The 23,634-nt window shown below is 40.2% G+C and overlaps 1 protein-coding gene across 10 annotated transcripts in view; it reads right to left on the bottom strand.

Annotated features, from left to right (window-relative positions):
- The window catches only part of LOC140467388 (plasma membrane calcium-transporting ATPase 1-like), a 252,286-nt gene that overhangs the window by 18,365 nt on the left and 210,287 nt on the right, over nt 1–23,634 (bottom strand). For all 10 annotated transcript variants that reach the window (XR_011955441.1, XM_072563711.1, XM_072563710.1 and 7 more), the window contains 4 exons: nt 12,570–12,761; nt 10,566–10,779; nt 5,159–5,370; nt 440–547 (listed from right to left, as the gene is read on the bottom strand). Coding sequence is in view for 9 of the 10 variants with exons in the window: in XM_072563711.1 (XP_072419812.1) it covers nt 440–547; nt 5,159–5,370; nt 10,566–10,779; nt 12,570–12,761 (726 nt within the window). In the remaining variant the exon portion in view is untranslated. The remainder of the gene's footprint in view (nt 1–439; nt 548–5,158; nt 5,371–10,565; nt 10,780–12,569; nt 12,762–23,634) is intronic.

The raw sequence follows: 23,634 nt of genomic DNA, 5'->3' as shown, positions 1-23,634 counted from the left end.
GAAGGTAATATTTTGACATATTTTAAATTAGTATATTGTGCATGGTTCCAGTCTTGAATAAATTAAGAGCAGAATGGAGGGTAATTGTGAACATTCCAAACCATAAGAACATTGAGAGGTACCAAATGATGAGATTATATTTTTCACTATACTTCTGTTAGGAGCCTAGGGATGGTTTACTATATTAAAAGGTATTGTATCAATGTAAGCGGATGTTGATTTTATTAGGATGGAACAGTCTCTGGTCATCCAACAACTCAAATTCAATGGACACAGTGCACGGTCTCTTGGACAAGAAAAAAAATCAAGAAACAGACTAAGCAATCAAAGCAGGGAAATACACTTCTGGGACTATGATTGGATTTGACCTTGATTATGGTGGCCACATTTTGAAGCTGAACATGTGTGCCCCAGTGACTGGATTAATCCAGGCACTCACCTGTCCCCAGAGAAGCTCTCCAACCCCAATGAAGATACACCATAGCCACTGGTCAAGGGTTAGCCCCGAGCAGCTGAATGGCTTCCCTCCAAACTCCACAATAATAATCTGCAATTTAAAAAAAAAAGTACTGTACATTAGACCAGAGTCTCATGTTCTAAAAAAAGTAATCATTTTCAGACAATACTAGTCTACAAAACATAGGTGTACACATTCCGCTGCTATGCAGTACTCTAATGTTTCTACTCCCAAGTGATTTCTTAGGAATTTGTAAACAGCAAGTTGAAAGTTCAGTTTACAAACTTTTTCATTGAATGTGGGCATCTCTGATCAGGCAATCTTTATTGCAGTTTCTTTATGCCCTTCAAGGAGGTAGTGATGAGCTACTTTCACATCTAAACCCAATTTACAATCCATTTCACTTTAATGCATTCTGTAGAATTCTGTTCCAGAAACCATAGATGAAAAGCTTGATATAAAAGGAAGTGGCAGAGGTGAGTACAATTACAACAGTTTAAAAGGTATTTGGACAGGTAAATGGATAGGAAAGGTCGAGACGGATATCAGCATTTCAGGCAAATGGGACTAGTTCAGTTTCGGAAACCTGATCGGCTTCTATGAGTTGGGTCTGTCTCCGTGACATCTGACTCTGACTCTATAAAGCTTGATGTGATAAATTTCAGACCAAAACTTAATTTAAGTCACAATTCACTGCATACAAATGTACAAAATTGAATTTCAAAATGGACATTATTCCTGAAAACCATAGGTGTTGGGCCCTCTCCTTGGAGTTTTCCTTTCCTGTTCGAATGTATCAATTTCTTGTATCCTAAAATATCTCCTTAGATGTTTGTCACTCCATCTCAATTTTTCGCTAGACTTATTTTACAAGTTCACGTTGTTTTCCTATCCTGATAATTGCCCTTCTTTAAGTGTAATGTAGAAGACTTGGACCCACTTTTCTCTCTCTCAAATGTAATGTAAAATTCAAACATAGGATGATTGCTACCTAGGGGTGCCTTCACTGTTATGACAACAGGCCAACTCTGAAGCAATTATCAAGAATATTGAATTTTAGTCAGAACATTTAATAAAAAAAGACACAGTCAAAAGATGACTGGAGATTTAAATTCAGTGGTTGTTCTTAGAGGGAGGAGACAAAGAGACACACCCTGGAATGTCACACCCGATTAAAAATAAAAGTATGAAGTTTTCAAAAGGAACATACTGAATAGGAAGAAATATACTGCAAACCAAACTCTTAACCTTCTGGCAGGTATTTCAGACTGAGAGTCAGTTGGGAGAAAAGAGAGCATTCTGGGCAAGCACCATGTTTCAGATTTTCCACTTTCAAAAATACAGAAGGACAGATCCACCTTTGAAAGTACACCAGTGAGCTGAAGTGCTCATGCGTGTCAGTGCACTGAGGGACCGGTGTATAAAAGCCCAGGTTGAAGTGTTGGTTTGCTGTGATGGGTCACAGATGAAGAACCACCCACCAGTCACCCCAGTGTTACAGGTAAATGACTCTCTCTCTTCCATAGAATCCCTACAGTCTAGAAGCAGACCATTCAGCCTAACTTGTCCACACTGACCTCTGAAAAGCATCTCTTCCAGACCCACTCTCCCCAGCCCTATTCCTGCAATCCCCATGGCCAATCCACATAACCTGCATATCGTTGGATTGTGGGAGGAAATCCATGCAGACACAGGGCGATTGTCTTTGGCGTTTGCACAGTCACCGGAGGGTGGAATCAAACCAGGGTCCCTGGTGCTGAGAGACAGCAGTGCTAACCACTAAACCAGCCAGCGTGTGCCTCGGAGTACTGCTGGCCAGTCACAATCCAAATGAACTTGGAGAAAATAATTTTAATCAATCTGCAAAACCAAGAATTTAAAAAAAAATCAACAGTTCAACTATCAACGTCCCTCAATCAGTTTTTCATTAATGACCCAGAGACTGACCTGGGCATCTTTAATCTTCTCCTTGGACAAACTTCTCATTTCTAATCTGTGCATGAGCTGTTTTATTATTTATTCTCACATTTATACACTAAAAGTCACTTCCATTAGATAACACCACCTGGTTAAACTGACTCCATCTAAACAATTGATTTTGGTTTGACAGAAAGGTATCTAGAAGGGGGGGGGGGGGGGGGGGGAAGGGGGAGATCCTTTGTGAATTAACCTTGTTGCAGCCAACCAAGGTTTGGGTGAATAAAAAGAGCTAGATAGTCTCTTCTTACTCATGAGCCACACAAATGGAACTATAATAACTTGTGATACCTCGTTTGGTGTCCGGTCATAACACTGAGGTTATGAATCCTAGTTTGTTGCACAATACAAAGTCTTGCAAAGCCTGCTCTCAGGTTGACTCCAGTCTGCTGTTCTAAGAAGTTCTCGTGAAAATACTCTATGAACTATCACCTCAGGCAACCTTTATCCATCTGATTTTTTTCCCCTCCTGCGTATATGTTGATGCAAAATTCCCCCAGCATGATCCTCATGTTATCTTTCTGACAAGTGACCATGATTTCTTTATTTTGATTCTATCCTTGCCAAGTGTTACTGTTAATGGGGCTTCTACACTACTCCCACAACTATGTCAACAACTTAGTACAGATTCCAGCATCTGCAGTAATTTGCTCCTGAGAAGAACAAATGCTGGAGATCACTGTGGTCAGACAGCATCCATGGTGAGACAACAAGCTAACGTTTTGAATCCAAATGACTTTTCAACTGTGTCAAAGAATTTCTAGACTTGAAACATTAGCTTGTTCTCTCTCCATTGATACTGTCTGACCGATCTCCAGCATTCGTTCTCAATATGTAATAACTTTGTACATTTACAGCAAATTCAGTTAAAACATTTGTCTGATATTTCAGTCCAATAGCAAGTTCTTCACCATCGCTCCAAAACCACAATAAATAATCAAGTAATTATTTGAATAGAGATTTGCTGACTAATAATGAGGTTTTGATGTTTTGATGAGAGAACACCAGAGCGCAAAAACAAAAAGTTGTGCTTAGTTATCCTCAAATTCCCATCTTTCTCTCCTTAAATTTGGGATATACAGCCATGCAATGTCTTTGGTTTTTTTTCCCAGATATGCTGCCGTCATTTTCACATTGATGCAATGTGATACTGGATATATATGAACATCATAATGATAACATAACTTGGAAAATTACCAAGCACATTGAAAGCCCATTGCTTTTGTAATTAAGCTAACTGCATTATTATTCTAAGCTGTGAAAATATTCCATACTGAACTCATTAAGTGACATATTACCACTAAAATGTATTTGCATACATTTTGTACAAGTAAAATGCACATTAAAGTGAATAATGAGAATCATGGAGCAGAGGTGGCCAAATTCCCGGTATGAACTCCCTTCAGGTGAGGCTCCCACTATAAATCCATTTTTTTAGAATAGGTCCCTCACAAAATTACCCTTCAAGGCCAAGGTACAATAAAACTCTTTCTAGAAGTCCACCTTCTATTTAGGCGAGTATAAACCAGTTTGAAGAATACCTATACATACAATAACAACTAAATTACAAACTTGTTATTTAATGCCCAGATGCTACCCTGAATGTTTCAGTATTGTTCACAAGAATTTGATTTAATGCAAAGAAAAAAGTGGTTCTTATATCTGCCCATTAAGGTGCAGGAGCAGCTTCAGTTAGTATAAATTAAAAAGATCTTAAGGTTTGCTACTCCACAAGATAAAACTTCACACATTCAAAATGCAAGATTATAATCTTAAAAATTCTCACAGTTTCTTCTTATTCTTTTGTAATAGAATCTCTATATCGTGGAAACAGGCCATTTGGCCCAACACACACACCCCAACTCTCGAAAGATCATCCCACTTTATCCCTGCATTTCCCATAGCTAATCCACTGAATTTACACATCACTGCACACTATGGGCAATTTAGCATGGCTAATCCACCAAGCCTGCATATCTTTGGACTGTGGGAGGAAACCCATGCAGACGTGGGGAAAATGTGCAAACTGCACACAGACAGTCGCCAGAGGCTGGAGCTGAACCCAGGTTCCTGCAGCTGTGAGGCAGCAGTGCTAACCATTGAGCCACCATGCTACCCTATTATTCAAAAGTAACAAAGCTTCATGGAACAGAAGTTTAGTGTTACATGCATATCTGCCTGTTGCCATGGGTACGGAATGTGTTTCCTAATGGAAACCATAAGCACTGATGGAATGGTGTAACTATTATGCTCTGGCACACTGCAGTGGGTACAACAGCTCACTCTTGAAAACAACATTTTTATCACTTCAGAAGGGTCTCTTACAGTTTGAGAAAACACACTTTTACATTATGAAACCAACCTAGCAATTATTTTGCAAGTTAATTTCGGTCTATATGGACGAGAGTGAGAATGATACCATCCGCATATGTCCTTACATAGAACCATTTGCTCATAATAGCTATTAGATGGAACTCTAGCACCATAGGAGGGAAAACAACCAAAATGTTATATTAAGATGAATATGAATTTGTACCATCCTGTCATCGTGATACACTGTGCACTTTGATTATGACTTTCAAAAATTAAGAGTGGAAAGAGGTTGGCTGTTTGTTTTATTACTCCACTTGTTTGAGTGTCAGCTCACTGCCTGCAGAACAGACCAAACTTAAATTATTTAACCCCAGTTAAAAATACACATGTGCAACTAGAAAGATTCCCTACCTGAATTAGAAAAGTGCCCACAATAATACTGCAAAAGATGGGGTTCCGGAAAATTGCTTCAAACACGTTCCGCTCCCCGTGAATCTTGCGAGCATTGATTTCATTGAAAAGCTGCATCATGACGAAAGTGTTGAACACAATGGTGTAATGTTCTGAAGCAGGAGCATGAAGTGGAGCATTCCTCCCACTGTCAATGTCAAAAAACTTCTCACCTAGAAAGAACACTTGCAGGTTAAGAGCTTGCAATGTAATTGCTGCAATTCCTTGGTGGTTTATCTTCAGTTTGAACCATCCAGATATGTTGCTTAATCAGAACTTTGCCCAGGCAAAACAAATTTGAAGTGAATATTTCACAATTAATCAAAACAGTTTTCAATGGTTAGAAATAATTCATCAAGGAACAACATGACATTGGCTAATCAAAACTTGCACCTCATAAACCTATTTCAAACCATTTCTAAATCAATAGACAGGATTAACTCAATTACAGTTGATTTATTAAAAAAAACTTGGTAACATTTCTACCCTCACTTTACGGAAATGTATTAAACAACTCATCAGGTTTATCATGCAACTTTTTTGATGATGGGTGTGACTCTCATGTTAACATTACATTCTGCTTTTGGGAAGTCACAATTATGGACCAAGTATTACCCTCCCTCATTCTCCATCTAGTGTAATTCTCAATTAAGCATCAGGCACATACAAAGCTTGCACGTCCAGTAACAGCCTTTATGTAATATTCATCTTCCTAATTGTGGCTGATGCAGAGGGATTTCCACCTGCTGTAATATTAAAAACAGTAAAGTTCCTCACGATCAATGTGCAGTGAGTCATCCTCAGACCCTGCCATTACAACTGCTTTCTAAGCTTTTTAAGCTGCAGCAATTAAGCTTAAGACTCTGTCAACATAATGATCCCCAGCACTTTGCATTTTTGCTCAAACCGGTACAGACAGTTTTCTCCTCCCATGTTGACTGTACAATTCTTATTGCAATTATGTGCTGCCAATTGGACTCCGATCTCAAGAAAGGTCAGAGCCAATCTCAGATTAACCATTGAAAATTAGACAGATGAGCCAGTCATTTCTGCATTTACTCTGTCCCAGGAATTTTTAAAACAGCTCACTGTGTGTCCTTTGTTTTGAAAGAAAAAAAGGAAGCAGTTAACCAACTAATTTGGCTTTGTCTTCTATTGATATATAAAACCTTTTTGGTAATCACATGGTGGTAACAGTACACTTGAAGCATGACGATGCAGCCACACGGTACTGCAACATTGCAGTACCGATGCTGCAGGAAACAAGGGCACTTTCTAAACATGGCATTGGGACAGGAGATTAATTTCAGTGGAGCTCAGTTACTCAAGCCTGGGAAAGTTTCTGAGCAAGTACAAAGTGACTCATGGCTTGGAAAATAGGATATAAACAGTCGGAGTTAAATCTTCAATAAAACCAAAATTGGAAAAATGTACAATCGTGTTTTTAAAAGCATTTACTGATCATATCAGGAGTTGCCAGCTATGTCATCCACCAACCAGCAACATCTGAATATCCTCCCATTACTTTTTAGACCTAGACCCTGAGCAAATTGAACAGGGTGCTTTGTACATTCTAACAGCATGCTGAGCTTCAATTTCAAGACCAGTGTTATTGCCTTTGGCTCGCTGCACAAACTATATACCCTCGCTATTGATTCCACTCCTCAACAACCAATTAAACTAGATAGTCAACAACCTTGAAATCTAGCTGCTACCAGGTTGAATTCTGACCTCATAAGATCTCAAATCATAAAGAAACAGTTACATTGGCTCTTTGCTGCCAAGGCTCTCATCCATCTGTCAGCTCATTCCTCAATGATTCCAATGTACTGCTGGCCAGCTTCCAACCTCATGCCTTCATAAATTTAAGCTCATCCATCACTCCTATGCTCACTGATCTACGCTGATTTTCCAATGCCAAAGTCCCGTGCCTAATCTTTACCGGTCCTACAACCATCTGAAAACTTTTTCTCCAAATCTTGCAGATCTATAGACCCTTTGCCCGTTGTTCTTAATTGTAGAGGTCCAGATAGTTGATGGCATTATCTTCCAAAACCTGTAATCTCATGGCTCAAATGACTTCCTCTCTAACCATATTTAAACAGGTACAGTCCATTCAGCTCTGCAGATTTGTTCTGCTATTCAATTAGATCGTGGGGAGCTGCACTTCAACTGTGATAACCCTTGACAACTTCAATCAACAAATACTAACAACCTTAGCCTGAATCTCCTGTGACACAATGGTAGGCTCCCTACCTCTGGGCCAAAATATCAAATCCAAAGTTTCCCCAGTGTGTATCACAACATGTTTTTTTAAAGATGTATTCATGGGAAGTGGGTAAAGCTAGCTGGGCAGACAGCTACCTTCATTGGATCACTGCAGTCTATTTGGTGTAAACAGACTCTCAATGCGATTAGGGAGCAAGTTCCAGGATTTTGACTCAATTTCACCAAAGCAATGGCAACTACTTTCATGTCTGGATGGTGGGGCTTAGAAGGGAGCCTGTAGATGTTTGCAATCCCATGTACCTTTGTCCTTCTAGATGGCAGGGTTTGGAAGATGTTGTCCATCTGAGCCTTGGAGAATTTCTGAAGTGTTGTATCTTGTAGATAGTACACACATCTCCTACAGAGCGCTGGAGGTGGAGGGATTGAATATTTGTGGTCACAATGCCAATCAAAGCAGGCTGCTTTATCCTGGATGATATCAAGTTTCTTATGCGCACTCGTTCAAGCAAGTGAAAGCATCTGTCCTACTGGTGGGATAGGACATACCCAGTATTGGTGATGGTAATATCTGGGACATTGTCTGTAATGTTTGATTCCCTGAGTTATGACTGTTGTTTGATGAGTCTATGGGACATGAATCCTAATTTTGTCACTGGCCTCTACATGTTGGCAAGGAGAACTTTGTAGGGTTTACAAGGCTGTATTTGCTGTTGACGAAGTCTCTGGAAATGACAATGTCAGGTGGTTCAACCTGTTTTTTTTTGAGACTTTTTGTGGGTTGATGATAACTGAATGATTTGCTAGGCATTTCAGAGGGCAGTTAAAAGTCAACCACATTTTCATGATCCTTTTGAGAGAAATAATTTCTCCTCATCTCTATTGGCCAGATGAAGTGAAAATGGCAGCTTTCCTTTCTTAAGGATAAAAACTAGGAGCAGGCTAAGGCCATTTACCCTTTGAGGTACAATCAACATGATCATGGATTATCCTTTGAATGCCATAATGCCATTTTCACCTCATACCCCTTAATGTGTTCAATATCTAAAAAGGACCCGATAGGTTTTTACAACAATCATAACCTTCATTAGGCTTTAATTATAGAATTTACATTCCAATGTCTGTTGTGGTGGGATTTGAATTCAAGTCCGCAGAATATTGCCTGGGCTTCTGGATTATTTGTCCAGTGACAACACCACTGTGCCACTGCTTCCTAGTCTGAACAAGCTGATTAAAAACAATTAAATGCATGTGACCCAGCATGAGCAATTGCTTCAGACAGTGTTCCATCACCCTGTACGAAAAAATGCTTCATCACTTCATTTTGAAATGGTCTAGCTCTATTAGAAACACTGGAGTTTAGAAAATCAGGGGTGATCAAGAGAAAGTTTCGAGTTTATGCAATCTTTCTTATTAATCCTTTAAGACGACTTAGTAAAATTCTGGGAAGTCATGCTAAGAATATTCGTGAGGGTAAGATATCTTCCCTGTGGCTCTATACCCAAAATAAACCCAGTAGCCCCAAGTGGGCTATGAACAAGGAATCTTTACATATCTTGGTCAATTTGATTTATATGAATTGCTAACTTTGGCATTTAAAAAAAAAGGCACATTCGAATTGTCTCACACAGCGATGCTATTTTGATTTGCTTTTAAGGATGGAAAGACTTTGGTTTATTTGATTTAAGCAATGACTGGGTTTAGAAGAATGAGGGGAGACCTAATTGTGATATACAAGATGCGAAATGGGATTGACCAAGTAGATGTAAAGAGCATGTTTCCACGTGTGGGGCAAAGAAGAGTCAGTTTTAGGATTAGGGGTGACAGATTTAAAACAGGGATGAGGAGAAATTATTTCTCTCAAAAAAATGTGGAATTCACTAACCCAGAGTGCAGTGGATAGCAGGTCATTGAGTAAATGTAAAGAGAAGATAGACAATTTTTAATGAGTAATGGGTTAAAGGGTTAGAGAGATCAGGCAGGAAAATAGACTTTGGGCTAAGATGAGTTAAGCCACAATCATATCCATTGCTGGAACAGACTGGAGGGGCTGAACTGCCTATGCCTGCTCCTAGCTCCTTAGTTATGGAATACTATAAATACCAATTAACATTCACATGCCTCTTTGGACAGTGCTTAGAGGAGGATACTCTAGTATCAAGTTTGCATGGCTCTACACACTGGGAACAACACATTTACAGTTTAAAGTTTATTCTTTCATGGGATGCGGGCATCACTGGCGAGGCCTGCATTTATTGCCCATCACTAATTGCCCTTGCAGTGGCAGTGATGAGCCATCATTGTGAACCACTGCTGTCCATGTGGTTTAAGAAAGTGTTCCAGGATTTAGACCCACGACAGTAAAGGAATAGCGATATAGTTCCAAGTCAGGATGGAATGTGGTTTGGAGGGGAAGTTACTGGTGGTGATGTCCCTACGCATCACCCGACCTACACAATGGTGTGTGTTATGAATTTGGAAGATACAATCAGAAAAAGTTTGACAGATTGAGATAATGCATCATCTTTGTGAGAATGGGGTTAGGAATAATAGTGATGGATTGGGTGCCAATCAAGTGGATTACTTTGTCCTGGATGGATCAAGCTTCCTGAATATCATTGAAGCTGGATTCATTCCAAGAGAATGTGTGGAGTCAGATGGTAAGTTGCAGTCTACAAAATCTCTAGCTTATGAACTGCCTGTATAGCCACATTGTTTTTAAACTAATGGGTACAGTTAAGGTTCTGGTTAATTTCAAACCCCAGATGTTGATAGTGGGAAATTCGATGGTTGCAACGTCATTGCAATAGGAAATAATCAAATGACTTTAAGTGAAACAATTACAGTTATTTAATACTGCATTGCAATGTTTGAATTTCACTCAACCATGATTGAAGATTTGAAATTACAATTAAAAACCAGTCATGGATTTTTTGCTTCTAGATTGCTGAACAAGTTTGAGCAAAGTTGGATGAGAAGCTGCTTATATTAGTGCTTTATCACTCTACAGTGTTGTGACAGAGTGAAAAAAGAAATCACATCCCTCCCCAGGATATATCCTCAGAACAAAGTTAATTGATTTACTCAAGTTTAGTCAAGGAGATTAAACAAAGAAAGCAAATGTACTAATGGATTCACAGACCTGCAAAGAGAAGGGTGAAGATAATAGTGAGCTGATAAACTCCATGACCCAGGATGTTCTTCATCATTGTCCGAGAGATTAGTGGCTTGTTCCTGCCGTAAGGCTTGCGAAGCAGAAGAGATTCTGTTGGTGGTTCAGTTGCCAGAGCCAAAGAAGCAAATGTGTCCATGATCAGATTTACCCAGAGCATCTGAACAGCTTTAAGTGGAGAGTCCTGGTTGAGAATAATATGAAATAAATAAATCCACTGCTTTGTTTTGTTTAAAAAAAAAATTTGCTCCTGTATCACAAATGCAAAAGGAATTACACCATGGGTCATAGTTAATGTACTCAGGTTACTTTAGTTCTCAAAGTGACCTTATCATTTCTTGCCTGTCTTTCCTTGGCTATAAGCACATTTCTAATCTTACTCCAAAACTAACTGTATTTCAGCGATTATGGTCCCCTGTAGAGTTCATCTAGTTTAGCCCTTAACTAAAATGGAGGCTTACATCAAGAAATTCTTCCTAACTACATGTCACAACAAAGGAAGAAATAAACATATCGACTTGGACAGGATGTGTCACTTGCTTCACCATACAGTTAGATCAGGGTTGGTCAGGTTACTCTACATTCTCACCTACCCCGATAACCTTTCACTCCCTTGTTAGTCCGAGCTGTTTCCAAAGCATTTACAACCGCCTGTAAATAAGGAGACCGATACAGTACATGGTACTGCAGATGTACCACCAATGCCCTCTGCAATTGAAGCAATATCTGACTATGTTGTACTCAATTCCTCTAGCAATAAATGATAACATTGTGAATTTTCTCAATTACTTACTATACCTAGTTTATGATTCATGCATTAGGAGTCCAACATCACTGTCTCTGAGCTCTACAATTTCTCATCCTTTTAAATAATTTTTTTTATTCCTCCCACCAATATGGACAATTTAAAATATGTTCCCAAATTATATTCCATGAGATCTTTTGCTCAGTCACAACTAATCTCTATCCTTTCTTTATGCCTTCTTCACAACTCTATTTCCTACCCAACTTTATAATCAGCAGCAAATTTAAGAACCACATCTTTGATATCTTGATCCAAGTAATTTATATAAATTATGAAAAGTAAAATCTACAGCACTGATCTCGGTGGGGAGAAAAAGCTTGTTATATTTTTATCAACCAGAAACAGACTCAATTGTTATTTGTTTCCTGTTATCAGCAAGCATTCTTCGATTCAAGCCCCTACATTACCCTTTCCAATAAGGTGGCACCTTAATAAATGCCTTCAGGAAATCTAACTACAATACATCCACTGGATACCCTTTATTTAAAGCACATTGTATTTCTTCAATAAATTGGTTTAACAGGATTTACATTTCACAAAACCATTTCATCTCCTCTTTTACTTTGAATCTAACTGTAATGACATATTTAATAATAGCTTCATACAGGGTACTTCAGATGTACAGCTGACTAACCTGTAGTTTTGTCTCCCTTCTGTTTTGAACAAAGCAATTACAGTGCATTGCATTTTACAGCAATTGTATTTTCCTGTCTCCCTTACATATTGCCCAGTTTACAGTATATAGTAATACTTTTATTTTTTAAATACTGCCTCTAATAATCACCAGGATCTGGTTGTAAATAAGGTATAGAGGGGTCCACTGATTGTAATTTGCTAACTTGTTATTGTCACATTACTGTAATTACTGACACTTCTGCAAAAATTTTTATCATTCTTGAAATTCTCCAACATTACTTCAAACAATCAGACTGTCACACTGACATTGTAGCTAGTCAATAAATAGAGATTTTCAGTTTCTTATCAAATGAAACCCAACAATGCTTAAATGGGAACATGCTAATTATGAAAAAAAAACAGGAATAGAGGAAAACACAGAATACATTAGAATTAATGACATTTAATACAAAAGAAAATACAGCAAAACTAAATAGTAAGATGGAAAGTGAAGTTAATTTCATTCAACAAGGTGTGGCTTTGTACAAGCATACCTGGGTAATACAAGCACCAGTAAATGCGACAATGACTGCAACCACATTTACTGTCAACTGGAACTGCAGAAACTTGGAGATGCTGTCGTACACATTGCGGCCCCACATCACTGCCTTAACAATACTGGTAAAGTTATCGTCTGTCAGGATGATATCAGAGGCCTCCTTGGCCACATCTGTTCCCGCAATGCCCTTTAAAATTAAAAGCGAGATAAATCAGAGATTCTACCTAAAAGACAGACATATTCATGTAGTGCCTTTCATGACTTCAGGATATCTCAAATTAATTAATAAGCAGTTAAGTACTTTGGAAATGTTTCAAAACGTTGAAAATACTGCAGTCAATTTTGCACACAGCAAAATCTTACAAACAGCAATGTGATAATGACTAAGAGATAATTTAATTGTAACATAACAGGTGCCAGGTGGCTTTTTTACCCCCAGAAGATATTGAAGATGGTGTAGGAGCTGAAGTATAATTAGTAACCCAGAAGTCCCTGACCATGGTACCAAGGGTGGTTGAAGCAGCTCAAATTGTTGACACTGTATATCCCTGCAATGGTTACCAGTTAACTTTTAAAAGGCCATTTTCCTTTTACATTAGAGTAATTTTGTAACTTCATAAGGAAGCCTTACTTGCCATGTACTCTCAATTACCAGTTCTGGTCATCAAGACTCCAGTACGGAGGGTGAAGAGGTCTTCTCATATACAGAAAAACCGAAAACAGAGGACACAGCTATACTGCTTAGTAAAACCAAATCAGTTCTTAAGATTGGAATAAATTAAACTGCTGAGACCATTTGTTGCTATGTAGCGCCTGTAGGTGGCAGTGGGCATCAACATTTAATCCCTCCTGTCTCAGCCTGGCAGCACTAGAACAGGGGTTAATGATGCCAATATCAATGCTATAATCACAGGAAATGTTTCGATCCGCTGCAAATGCAGGGCCAGCTGTACAGGCGTCGCTGCAGCACCACTCTGGAGTCTGGCCTTTTACGGAAATAAACATCATAAGTTTCGTTCGCACGACACAGTACATCACATCGTCTGGGAGACATTTAGAACAAAGCGAGACAAACAAAGATACACACACACACACACAAAACCACGCACCAGCCAGCTGTCAGCAAGAGGACCTAGACAAGAGAAAATAAAAAACAAGATGGCACTCTCTTGCATCTGTCCCTGACAGCTGGCTCAAGTTGTTTTATTAACACTGACCTAAGTGAAGATCACTTCAAGATGTAAAAAAATGGACTGAGTGGGGGTTATAGCAATTTAATTTGTAGAAGAATATTTCATCACACAATACAAGGAAAACATGTCTACACTTCAAATACAAGGTTTCAATGATTGGGACTACCTGTAACACCTATCTGGAAAAAATACTGAAGAAATCCAGAAAATGCTCTCTGGGACATCATTGGGTTCACTGGTCAATCTTGGGAAAGGGTTTCTGAAGTATACACCTAGAAACAGCACATGTAAAAATAGTTGCTACTTTGATATTCAACTTGCATACGCCACATCCCATCAAATTCACTGTTTCTCCAACACAGGTTCACAGCAACATTCAGCACTGCCTCAGCTTCTCATACTAAATTAAAATCTTGCGCTTCCTTGTTGGTTTAATGTTATAAACTGATTCTCCAGCGTCTGCAGTCCTCACTTTCTCCTCGTATTATAAAACGCAAGTTGCACGTTTGAAGAGAAAAATAAACTTGCTTATGAAAAGTAGAGCGTCATGGATTGGTTACAGCACAGGAGGGACCCCTTCATCTCATCAGGTCCCTGCTGGCTCGTTGCAAGAGCAACTCAGTTAGTCCCACTCCCCTGCCCTTTCCTCAAGCCTCAAAGTTCTCTCTTCTCATAATTTATCCAACTCCCCAATGAAAATCATAACTCAATCTGCCTCGATTACATTCGCACAGTGCATTCCAAATCCTAACAATGTGCCATGTAAAAAAAAACGATTCAGGGCACTATTGGATTTTTTAAAAACAATTTTGATCTTCAATCTCCTTGTTCTCAAGCCTTTTTCCAATGGGTACAGTTGCTCTCCATCTACCCTATCTTGAAGTCTTGTGATTTTCAATATCTCCATTAAATCTCCTTTTAGAAATTTTTCTCCAGAGACAACAACTCCAGCTTCTCCAAGCTACCCACACAACGGAGATCCTTCATCCTTGGAAATATTTTTATAAATCTTTCTTGAAATCTCTAAATCCTGTGTGTCCTTTGTACAATCAGATGACCAGAATCCTCTCACTGGCATGCACATTTTATTTGGACATCAACATTGTGGGCCAAGATCACACCTCCAGAGTCAACAGCAGATCCAGATCCCAGAGGTATTCATGCACATCATTACTACTCTCAGGTTAGAGATTCACTTTGGCCTAACTTTCAGTGGGAAAGACCACAGGAAATCCACTATACTTCCTATAATCTTCATGCTTTTTGGCAGGTCAATTTAACATCAGACCGTGTTTAATACACATGAACTTTTGTTTTGATAAAAAGGTTAATTCTGCAATATGCTTTATGTTCAAATGGTACAGGCAATGACCAATCCGTATCCTGAAGTGCTTCTATCAAGTGTATGTAGATAAATAACATCCACTGTAATTAGATACATTTTTCTGTGCAACCATACAACTTTACAAAACCTTTAGCTCCTCCTTAGAGGAAGCAGATGCTTAATACAGAAGTGATATTTTTGATTGTATTTCAAATATTCGAGGCAGCGTGTGGTGGGTAGAAAGAGAGAAGAAAAAAAGCTTTGATGCCAGAAAGGTCATCATCCCCACGCCGATTCATAAGTTGTAGTTACATTACATGTTTTGCTTTGAACTACAAGCACAGGAGTGGAAAATCTAACAAATAAAAACACGAGTTTGTGCTCATGATCAATGGCAAATCTTTGTTCTCATACGCATCCATGTAGAAGGATGACATGGTGGCTCAGTGGTTAGCACTGCTGCCTCACTGCACCAGGGACCAGAGTTCGATTCCAACCTCAGGCGACTGTGTGGAGTTTGCACATTCTCCCGTGTCTGTGTGGGTTTCTGCCAGGTGCTCTGGTTTAACTCCACAGATGTGTAGATTAGATGGATTGGCGATGGTTAAACTGCCCTGCAGTGTCGAGGGATGTGCACACTAGGTGGGTTAGCCATGGGAAATGCAGTGTTGGAGGAATAGGCTGGGATTTTCTTTCGAGTTGGTGCAGACTTGACGGGCTGAATGATGAAGGGTCACCAGACCAGAAACATTAACTCTGCTTACTCTCCACAGATGCTGCCAGACATGCTGCATTTTTCTAGCAATTTCAGTTTTTGCTTCCGATTTCCAGCATCCACAGTACTTTAGGTTTTGTTACAGAGTCGAGAGTATGGTGCTGGAAAAGCACAGCAGGTCAGGCAGCATCTGAAAGCAGGAGAATCGATATTTTGGGCTTGATGAAGGGCTACATTTTGATCTCCAGTATCTGCAGTTCTCACTTTCGCTAGGTTTTGTTACAGAGTTGGGACCCACTGCTAAGTTGGGCGGCACGGTGGCACAGTGGTTAGCACTGCTGCCTCACAGCACCAGAGACCCGGCTTCAATTCCCGCCTCAGGCAACTGACTGTGTGTAGTTTGCACGTTCTCCCAGTGTCTGCGTGGGTTTCCTCCGGGTGCTCCAGTTTCCTCCCACAGTCCAAAGATGTGCAGGTCAGGTGAATTGGCCATGCTAAATTGTCCGTAGTGTTAGGTAAGGGGTAAATGTAGGGGTATGGGTGGTTTGTGCTTCAGCGGGTAGGTGTGGACTTGTTGGGCCAAAGGGCCTGTGTCCACACTGTAAAGTAATCTAATGTAATACTATTACAGCACCAAACAATACATATAAAAGATCCGGTGCCATTAAAACGCATCTGTATAAAATCAGTTATTGATAAGTGGATGTTAGGATTTTAAAGGCATTTTCAATCACTCATGACTGTCAATAATATTGTAAGATTTTCCTCAAAATATTTATTTCTCTGGGAACCAGGATGCTCACATTTATTCCGCAGATGGAACGCTCACCCACTCCTCCTGTTCCAACGCCTAGTCAAGCATGGAATTTATCAGATGGCTGCTTATTTTCTCACATGAACAAGTAAGTTTCTTTGGTAGGGAGGGGGAGGAGGAGCGTCACAGGTTTGTCCTAATTATTCAGAGAAGGTTAAAGGACCCATTTCCATTGGTTCATGGGCTTCACATCAGTCACAGTCTGGGAGACTGGGGCTCAGATTAGTCTCTACATCTGCTTGTGTACACACAAGTATCAAGTTTGCAATCAGATTCTAGTTTCCAGGTAAAAGCAGTGTAGTACTGGAGGTTTGACACAAAAAGAAGGGAAGGTGGGATGATTACGAAGACGCAGCATGGATTTCAAAAGAGGAGATCATGGTCAACTAACTTTGGGCAGTTTTCTGAAGGAGATAATAGAAAGGATCAATGAAACTTAATGCAATGCCTTGCAACAGTCCCATTGAGGGATGTTATAGGTCATAGCATAAAAGGTGCAATAACACTGATACAAAATTGGCTGAGTGATAGGAAACTGAGTGTAATGGTCAATGGATATTTTTTATCTCAAGGTAGGTCTGCAGCAGATTTCCTCAGGGGTCTGTATTGGGACCTTTGCTTTTCCTGCTTTTTATTAGCAGTCTGGATCCTAGCATGGAGGGGATAATTTCAAAGTCTGCAGATTTCTGTGGTAAGAGGCTAATACTCAAAACGTCGAGTAGTAGAAAACCCTGTGTACTTCAGATTCAGGAATTCCCATTCTTGAAGTGGAATGCATGTCTTGATGACAATCTTGTTCAAATAGTGGATGGAGTTAAACCAGTCAAAGTCAAAAAGCATAATACATTAAAATAAAGTGCTGGAGAAACTCAACAGATCTGGCAACATCTGTGCAGAGAGAAGGAGAGTTAACATTTCAGGTCCAATCTTCCTAAAGTCAAGAAACAACTGGTCAATGAACAGTTAAGGAGTTGGTCAAAAGACATCTGGTAGAAGATTTCACTTGTCTCTCTGGATATATTGAGCCACTCAATTTCACTTCACCACCCTGCACCCACCACCCCCTTTATCTGCAGCTCCCCTTACACCCACATCTAGTCCTGCAGAAGGTTACACCCAAAATATTGACTGCTCCACCTCCTGATGCCGCCTGGCTTGCTGGGTTCTTCCTCCTGCTTGTATATTTTGGATTCCAGCATCTGCAGTCTTTTTGCCTTGCTCCAAAATATTGATAGGTTGATGGAGTGGTCAGATAGGTGGCAGATAAGTTTCAGTTCAGAGGTGTGAAGTGACTCACATTGGGGCCTGGAAATGTGTGTGCATGGATCATTGAAGGTAGGAGGATATGTGGAGAGAGCAGGAAATAAAATGCAGTGTCCTTGGATTCATCAATAGAGGCATAGAGTACAAGAAGCAAGGAGGTGATGTTGAACTTCTACAAGACACACTTCAGTCGTCAGCTATAGAACAGTGTACAGGTGTGAATGCCATATTACTAGAGAGAATGAAGTAGTGCTCCAAGATCACAAGCTTGCTCCAGGAATGAGAAACTTTAAGGATAGAAGAAAGAAATTGGGACCTTTTCCCTTGGAGATAAAAGATGGCTGAAAGGAGATTCGATGAACATTTTCAAAATCATGAGCAAGCTGGGTAAAGAAAATGGGGTAACTGTTCCTGCTTGGAAAATGAACAGTGCTTGGTTGCATGGTATAAAGATAACAATCTCTCCCTCAACTTCAGAAAAATGAAAGAGCTGGTCATTAACTTCAGGAAGCAAGGTGGAGGGCACACCCATTTCTACATCAATGGAGCTGAAGTGGGAATAGTCAACAGCATCAAGTTTCTTGGAGTGACGATCACCAATCTGTGCTGGTCCACCTACATTGATGCGACGGTCAAGCAAGCACAACACCTCTACTTCCTCAGGAGGCTAAGGAAATTTGGCATATCTATAAGGACTCTTACCAATTTTTTTTTACAGGTGCACCATTGGAAGCATTCTATCTGGATACTTCACCACTTGGTATGGCAACTGCTTTGCCCAGGATCATAAGAAACTACAGAGAATTGTGAACACAGCCCAGTTCATCACGCAAGCCATTGTTCCACCCACTGACTCCATCTATCCTTCTTGCTGCCTTAGAAAAGCAGCCAATACAATCAAATACCCCACCCACCCCAGCTATAGCCTCTTCCAACGAGCAGAATATACAAAAGCTTAAATGCACAGACCAACAGATTCAAGAACAGCTTCTTCCCTGTAGTTATTAGACTTCTGAATGGACTTCTCAAAATTTCAAAGTTAACGCTGACCTCGTGCTTTGTTCACCTTCTCTGCTGCAGTAAGATTGTATTCTTCACTCTGTTCTATTACTCTTATGCATTTTGTAAGGTATGATCTGCTGTCCTGCACACAAAACACAACTTTTCAGTGTATTTAGGTATGAATGACAATAATAAATCAAATCAAAGAATGAAAGGATAAAGTTTAAAGGGAGATGCAAGAGAAACAAGAATGGCAGGAGGAAAAAAAGTTTTCATAGTAAGAACTCTGAACTCAAAACTAAGGCATTCAAAAGAACGTTGGACCATTATTTGGACAGAAATAGTGTTCTTGGGAAAATGGGGTAAAGGTAGGAAACTGGCACGAGGTAATGATGCTTTTTTTTTGAAGAGCTGCTGTGGACACAATGGGCTGAATAGCCTCCTTCTGCATGGCAAGAGTTGAGAGCTTCGGAGTTAATGTTTTGTATCCGATATGATTCTTCTCTGAAACTAAAAGGGGCTGGAAAAGCGCTGTTACAAAATTTATGGGGGCAGGGGGAGGAGAAAAATCAAACAGATGGTTAACAGCAAAAGGCAAAGTCAGTGCTAATGCTATTAGAGAAAAGATTTAGATAAGAGAGGAGGTGTTAATGGCAAGTGTATGACTATGACTCAAAGTGTTAAAAACAAAAAGTAGAATAGCTCTACACAATCAAGACGTTGGGGGAGGACAGGGTTCATGGTTGGAGCTTGTTGAACAATGTTGTATCCTGAAGGCTGGAGAGCTCCTCAAGGGGAAAACAAGGTGCTGTTTCTCCAGCTGTTCACTCGCAACACCTCTTCACACCATAGAACCCCTCCAGTGTGGAAGGCGGCCACTTTGGCCCATCAAGTCCACACTGACCCTCTGAACAGCAGCTCACCGAGACCCACCCCCTTACCCTAGTCCTGTAACTCTGCATTTCCCCACAACTAGTCCAACTAGCCTGCATATCCCTGCACACTGTGGGGCAATTTAGCATGGCCAATCCATCCTAACCTGCATATCTTTGGACTGTGGGAGGAAATCAGAGCACCCAGAGGGGATCCACACAGACATGGGGAGAACGTGCAAACTCCAAAGAGAGCGTCGCCAGAGGCTGGAATCCAACTCGGGTCCTTGGTGCTATGAGGCAGTAGTGCTAACCACTGAGCCGCCCCACACCGATGGAACCATCCCATGTAACTGCAGAAGGTAAATATTTAGCACTTTTTGTTCTCAAAGTCCAAGGTCCCAAACACACATTCCAAACAAAGCAGCAATTAACTTTCTATTTCTACTTTTATTTCTTTCAATCAGACCTATCATATTCATTGCACAAAATTCACTCTCCACATTTGCAAGACTAAATGCAAGACTGAGTGACTGTTCTGCAGAACACCTCCAGTGCATTTTAACAAATGGCTCTCATTACTGATTACTTTCAAGGTTTGCATAGAGATGTGTAGCTCAGATGCAGTTGTTGTGGATATGTTTGCCGAGGTGGGATGTTGGTTTACAGACATTTCTGGGTGACATCCTCAGTGCTATGGAGCCTGTGAAATGCTGCTGTACTGTGCGGTTGGAATTTATTTGATTTTGTTCCTGCTGTTCGCTACAGTGGTCAGTACGCGGAATCGGTGTGTTTATTGATGGAGTCCGTGGGTGAGTGCCATGCTTCTAGAAATTCCCTGGCTGTCCTCCGTTTGGCCTGTCTTATTATTGTTGTGCTGTCCCAGTTGAATTTGCGGCCTGATCTTCTGTGTGTACTGTTACTAGAGACAGCTGGACTTGGCATTTAGTGGCTAGTTGATGTTCACTAATGCAGATCACTGGTTGTCTGCCTGTTTATCCTATGTAGTGTTTCATACAGTCCTGCATGGAATCTTATACACCACGTTTGTCCTGCACATGATGGGTATTGGGTCTTTTGTTCTGGTGAGTTGTTGGTTTATGGGCTGTCATGAATCAGAGTGATCAGAGAAGTCTGGCCATCAGTTCAGAGATTTTTTTTATATATATACAGTAGCGTGGTCTGTAAACTAACTTCTCAGCTTGGCAAATATACCCACAACAATTGCAACTAATTACTTTCTATTTCAATGCATAATGTTGCTCTCAGAGCCAGCAGTGCTTACCTTCTTCTGAAAAAAGGTCATTGGGCCTGAAATATTAACTTTGCTTTCTCTCCACAAATGCTGCCAGACCTGCTGATTTTTTTTTTGCATATCTGATTCATTACTGATTTCCAGCATCTGCTGTATTTTCAGTTTTCACTTCCTGACCTCCTGTAGTGCTGCAGCAAAGCCCAAATGGGCTGGAGGATCAGCGCACCATTTGCTGCTTAGGCACAACAGTGAGTTCAACACCTTCAAACCATACATTCCCTGCTTTCCATTTTGATTATTCCCTTTCCCCAGGTCTTGTTTACATGGGTTTGCTCTCAGTACAGTTGATCGGTTTTCTGCTATTAATACCTACTCTTCATCTATATCCCTACATTACCGCTACCACTGGCACCCTACTTGCCTTTTGCTCAGGGGCACTTTTACCATCTGTTCTGCTCGCTCCTCCTTCCTGTTTTTCTACAGAATCACTACAAGTGTGGAAAGAGGCCATTCAGCCTATCAACTCTGCACTGTCTCACATAGACAGTCACCCCGAGGCTTGCATTGAACCCAGGTCCGTAGTACTGAGTCACTATGCTGCCCAAAGCATCAGAAAGCAGTACCTCTCTAGTCCCCTTCAAATCTGATGTGAAACATTAACTCTGCTTCTCTCTCCACCAATGCTGCCAGACCCAATGAATTTCTCCAGTACACTGTTTTCATTCTAGTTTCTAGTTCCTGCCTCAGAGGATGACAGATTTGATGAATTCAAAAGTGACCTGTGAAATTATTATGATTAGTGAGAATGAAAACAAAACTATGCTACTGAAATAGATTTGTGCCTTATATTAAAAAAGGGACAACATCTATTGCAATCATTTTGAAAACATAATAGTAAAGTCCAGTACATTGAACCAAAACTCAATAACTTTAGAGATTGTAGAGAATTCACTTTGTATCACCACTACAACGTTGACGCAGTTTCTGGGAAAAGGGACATGTGTATTTTTTCTCTCAAATCTGATCTTGTTTTTTAAAAAAAAACAATCTGAAGAAACTCCAGAAAGACATTTACTAAAATATAGTTCACTTGAATTATTAGCATCTGTATTAATTTAGGGTAAAAGTTCCGACCTGGTATAGTTCACTTCAGCCAGAGGGTTACTAATATCCTGGGTGGGAATTTTGCTGGTGCTATTAGGGTGGGTTTAAACTAGCTCAGCAGGGGGATGGGAACTGGAGGTGTAGTTCCAGTGCACAGGAGGATGAGAACAGGGAGAGCATGGACAGGACTTCATGGTCACAGGAATGAACTGGCAGACAGCAAGCTGGTTGAAGTGTGTTTACTTCAACGCCAGAAGTATCCAAATAAGGTAGGTGAGCTTGCAGCATGGATAGGTACCTGGGACTTCAATGTTGTGGCCATTTCGGAGACATGGATAGAGCAGGGTTGGATGGTTGCAGGTTCCAGGATTTAGATCTTTCATTAAGAACAGGGAAGGCGGTAAAAGAGGGGGAGGTTTAGCCTTCTTAGTCACGAACATTATAACAGTTACTGAAAGAACCTTTGATGAGGATGCATCTACTGAGTTGGTATGGGCTGTTAGAAACAGGACAGGACAGGACAGGTCACACTGCTGGGAGTTTTTTTTTTTTAGTAGGCCTCCGCAGAGTTCCAGGGATGTGGAAGAGAGGATCGGCAAAATGATTTTGGGTAGGAGTGAAAGGAACAAAGTGGTCATTATGGGGGAGTTTAACTTGCCCAACATTGACTGGAACAGCGATAACTCTAGTACGTCGGATGGACTGCAGGAAGGAATGCAGGAGGGAAGGGAGTCCAGAACCAGAGTTCTGGAGCCATAATGTCATGCTGCAACTATACAAAATGCTAGTGCGGCCGCACTTGGAATAGTGTTTGCCGTTCTGGCCACCCCCGTTACAGAAAAGATATGGAAGCACTGGAAAAGATGCGGAGATTTACCAGGAGGTAAGCTCCCTCTTGTTCGAGATGGTCATCATCTAGAACTGTTTGGTACCAAATGGACTTGCTATTGTTATATTTTGCTAAGGGGTCAGTTGGGAAAATTTCACTATACAATCAATCATTCATTCATTCTTTTCAAAAACTTGAATATATTGTATTTGCATCCGTCCACATTTTAAATAGCAACAAAGATTCTTCCTGATGAATCAACATCTAATTCAATGTGAGCATTGTTATATGCTCAAAGTAGTATTTGCAGTATACACTACATTAAAAAACTATAATTAAATCTCAATATTGGAACTCAAACAGTACTAACAAGTTAGAATAAGTTGGTTCACCAAAACATCAAAAGATATTGTCATTTTTTCTGTACTCATTCTCTATATGCTCATAAAATGGAGATGGAACAATGTAATCAGCACCAGAGCAAATGGCCTTGTAATTAACGTACACCTGTGTAGTCTTTCGCTCTGGCAATAAACAGCTGCCAAGAAATGGGAGCATAATAGAAGCATTCACGGAATTCTAGACCAATGTTGTACTTCTTCAAATTTCAAAGTGAGTAATTTTTGTTCAGCCCAAGCTGAAAGTGAATTTCAGGGTGCCCTTGAAGGACAAAATTGCTTTGCTATTCA

The sequence above is a fragment of the Chiloscyllium punctatum genome, chromosome 45 (genome assembly GCF_047496795.1).
Source record: "Chiloscyllium punctatum isolate Juve2018m chromosome 45, sChiPun1.3, whole genome shotgun sequence".
NCBI lineage: Eukaryota > Metazoa > Chordata > Chondrichthyes > Orectolobiformes > Hemiscylliidae > Chiloscyllium > Chiloscyllium punctatum.
Note: the sequence above shows the minus strand (reverse complement) of the source record. Positions and strands in the feature narration are given on the sequence as shown.